The sequence below is a fragment of the Austrofundulus limnaeus genome, unplaced genomic scaffold (genome assembly GCF_001266775.1).
Source record: "Austrofundulus limnaeus strain Quisiro unplaced genomic scaffold, Austrofundulus_limnaeus-1.0 Scaffold33, whole genome shotgun sequence".
Lineage (NCBI taxonomy): Eukaryota > Metazoa > Chordata > Actinopteri > Cyprinodontiformes > Rivulidae > Austrofundulus > Austrofundulus limnaeus.
Window position 1 is genome coordinate 1,988,645 of NW_013952435.1, and position 1,399 is coordinate 1,990,043.

Sequence of the window (1,399 nt, forward strand, 5' to 3'; positions counted from 1 at the left end):
ACATTTATAAATGTCATAGTTTATGAACTAAATATTTAAGTCACAATTAAATATTTAGCTTGTTAACTAAATATTTAATTTGTAAGTTAAATATTTAGTTCATAAACTATGACATTTATAAATGTATGAATCATATGGTGAAAAACTGACTTTGAAAAATAAATCTGTTATTTTTTTCTTATGAAAGGTAAAACAAAAAATATTGGTGGTGATTTTTGACTGTGTAACTTTACAAATGGCACCCTATAGCAATAATCTAAGAATAGGAAGCTGCCTGGTTGATGATAAAACAAAAGGAAAAATGTCCTTTATCACCACTGAAGACAACTGTTTACCTAACAGTTTAACAAAAGGGTGGAGCTGCCAGTTGAGTTGCCTTCGAGCACCTCTGTTTGTCCTCAACATGCCRGTGCTTGTTTCAGTTCACGCTCTGATTTTACGCTACGCAGCGCGTTGACATCCGGCCTCTCTGTCCCAYAGATTGAAGCTGAGCGTTTGAGCGGGGCGCCGCTGACCGGGGYCTCCACCAGCCAGCCCGGCTTGCTGTCCCGACCGCTGCTGCCGGACGTTCCGGTCATCAGCGGCGTGGAGGAGAGCAGAGGTGCCGCTGCAGAGCCGGAGGACAAGGAGGAGCTGGAGTTTCCCCACGACCTGCTGCCCAGTTTGGACTTCAGCAGCGAGCTCRACATCTGGGAGTCCTCGCTGGGGTACGGACACCAGCGCTCACACTTTTTTCACTTCCTGTTAGAAACACGTATTAACCCCCCCACTTATATATGTGCATGTATCTGCACAAAAAGTAAGAAAATTAATGTTTGGCTGAGGTGTGTAGTAGCTAAGTACATTTACTTTGTTACACTACTGAAGTAATTTTTTTGAGGATCTTTGTTGTAACAATGCTYCTTGTCATTATTAATAGTTTTATAGAGATGCACAATACATTCATYGTCATCGCAATAACAGCCTGAGCAACAAGCACATCACAAAACACTGCATTAAGTGCAATCACAGAAAAGCTTGGGAGTATTTGACCAATCAAATGGAGCCCATCTCGTATTTGGCCAATCGGATGGACCTTGCCTGCCCCCCTATGTAGATGCAGGTGTACATCATACTGAACAAGTTTAGTTAGAGTCACAATGGCTGAGAACAAGATAAGTGAGGAAAATGTTAGAGACAATTAATGTGATTAAAAAACTACCGTGTTTATTCAAGTATAATACGTAAAATTAAATCCATAAAATCATCCATAAAGTTGGGGGGTAGTATTAAACTCCGATAAATATTTTTACTTGTGTATTTTAACTGAAATATCGGCTTCAATCACAAAATTATTGAGTCTAGAAATGAGACTGCGTCGTAAAAATCAGTTGAAGCGAGCTTACCTCTGACACTCCTC

General features: G+C 40.3%; 1 protein-coding gene across 1 annotated transcript in view; it reads left to right on the forward strand.

The window, feature by feature from the left end:
* LOC106515925 (uncharacterized) overlaps positions 1-1,399 on the forward strand; it is a gene marked incomplete at its 3' end in the record, with an annotated part of 27,628 nt that overhangs the window by 10,819 nt on the left and 15,410 nt on the right. The window contains 1 exon segment of the mRNA XM_014005991.1: positions 481-707. Coding sequence (XP_013861445.1) covers positions 481-707 — 227 coding nt within the window.